This window comes from Grammomys surdaster, unplaced genomic scaffold (genome assembly GCF_004785775.1).
Source record: "Grammomys surdaster isolate TR1022 unplaced genomic scaffold, NIH_TR_1.0 184, whole genome shotgun sequence".
Taxonomy (NCBI): Eukaryota; Metazoa; Chordata; class Mammalia; order Rodentia; family Muridae; genus Grammomys; species Grammomys surdaster.
Window position 1 is genome coordinate 1,816,892 of NW_021604629.1, and position 2,220 is coordinate 1,819,111.

General features: G+C 36.5%; 1 protein-coding gene across 1 annotated transcript; it reads left to right on the forward strand.

Annotated features, from left to right (window-relative positions):
• Window positions 1-956: 956 nt before the first annotated feature.
• Window positions 957-1,922, forward strand: LOC114621773 (olfactory receptor 10A3-like). Its single transcript, XM_028768130.1, has one exon. It carries the CDS (start codon window positions 978-980, stop codon window positions 1,920-1,922), a length of 945 nt encoding a protein of 314 aa, XP_028623963.1. The 5' UTR covers window positions 957-977.
• The last annotated feature ends 298 nt before the right edge of the window (window positions 1,923-2,220 follow it).

Here is a 2,220-nt window from a genome sequence, read left to right on the forward strand (position 1 = left end):
TATCTACAAATCAAAATTTTGGGGTATGGTATATTTATTCAAGTATAGATGATTTATTTTTCATTTTTAACAAAGTAAAAGAAGTGTGCTATGTACTTTGGTATTTATCAAAAAAAAACATTTACCAATATATTTACAGTTAAAATTATCATAGTTTTAATTTGTCAGTTTTTCTTACTATTATGTAATTTGAAAATCTTTATTTAAAATTCAGATGTAAGTATACAATTAAATATGAAACAGAGATGCATGCATCAGAGTAATGGATAGTGGATTGTAAGTAACACAATGCTTGTATATGCTCTAAGAATTAGTTTGATTAATTCATCACTACATAGAAAAAAGTTGCCAATGAGTTGCCAAAGACTATTATTCTATTTTTTAAGTTTTTAGTTTTATAGTAATAATAATAAAAATAAAAATTGTGTGTATATACGCAATGGAGAGGTTGTGGAGTTCAGGAAACTTTTATGAACTGTTTCCCTTTGTCCACCATATTAATGATGGTTTATTTTGTTTCTATTGCACCATGCACTCCAGCCTAACTGGTCTTCAAGCTTAAGGGTATTTCACTTGGCTTTGTCTCCCACTCATATCTTGTTATATGGGCACTGGGACAACAGATTTGCTCCTATATCAAACTTTTATTTTCTTTAGTTGTTTTGTGGGTTCCAGGGATGAAACTGAAGTCAGATTGTGTGGCAAGTGCTTTTAATAGCTGAGTCATTTCAACAGCATCATTTTATATTTGTTAAATATTTCTGAGCCAAAGTTTTATAACTCTCCATTTGTCTTTTAAAGACTTATTGTTACAACTTATTGACCATTCTTCAAAACTGCTAGTCTGAACCTCTGTCAAAATGAGCATGTCTACACAACTTCTGCCAAGAACTCCGAATTTGAACTCAGTTCCTGCACTATGACTTCATCCTGTATGTACTACATCTTTTAGACAAACACAGGGCTCCACTATTGTAATGAGGAGGCAGAATCACAGCTCTACAGTGAAGTTCATCCTCTTGGGATTTTCTAACTATCCTGAACTTCAAGGGCAAATGTTTGGTACTTTCCTAGTTATTTATCTAGTGACTGTGATGGGAAATGCCATTATCATCACCATCATCTTCCTGGACCAGAGCCTGCACATCCCCATGTACCTGTTTTTGCAGAACCTATCTTTAGTGGACCTCTGTTTCAGCACAGTTATCACACCTAAAATGTTGGTGGTCCTGACTAGTGAGAAAGCAACCATTTCTTTTGGGGGTTGTTTTGCACAGATGTACTTCATTCTTCTCTTTGGTGTGACTGAGTGTTTTCTCCTGGAAGCAATGGCTTACGATCGATTTGCTGCAATCTGTCATCCTCTATCCTACCCCATGATTATGAACAAAAGAGTGTTCATGAAATTAGTGATGTTCTCATGGGTCTCAGGTACCACGATGAGTACTCTACAGACCACATGGGTGTTTAGCTTCCCCTACTGTGGCCACAAGGAAATTAACCATCTCTTCTGTGAGACTCCTCCTGTGCTGGAACTTGCCTGTGCAGACACCTTCCTGTTTGAAGTCTATGCCTTCACAGGCACCATTTTGATTGTCATGGTCCCCTTCCTGTTGATACTCTTGTCTTATATTCGAATTCTCTTTGCCATTCTGAGGATGCCATCCACTACCGGGAGGCAGAAGGCCTTTTCCACATGTGCCTCTCATCTCACCTCTGTCACCTTCTTCTATGGCACAGCCAGTATAATTTATCTACAGCCCAAATCAAGGTACTCACCAGACACCAAGAAACTGATGTCACTGGCATATATACTGCTCACCCCTCTACTGAATCCACTTATCTACAGTCTGAGGAACAAGGAGATGAAAAGGGCTGTGTTGAAATTATGGCAAAGAAAAGTGGCTTTACACACAGCTTGATTTCTTGAGGAACTTGTTGGTTTTCTATCATGCTTTTGCTGTCTATGGATTTTGAAGGTAGTGAAAACAGAGTACATTTCTTGGTTAGAGAATGTTTTCTTTCTTTACATTTCCATGTTTGAAAACATATCACGTTAATCTTCATTTTTAATACTTTACTTGATTGTTTTTAAGAGGTATATGCTGCTGAAACAATTCACAGTTTATTGATCTACTTTTTGTTATTGACACACAGATCATTGCTACAGCATTGCCATTAAGATGTTTCAATAAACACCTAGTTCCTTATATGTTCTTA

Bases quoted from the DNA above. Each gene is read 5' to 3' on its own strand.
- LOC114621773 (XM_028768130.1), top strand. From the start codon at position 978: ATGAGGAGGCAGAATCACAGCTCTACAGTGAAGTTCATCCTCTTGGGA.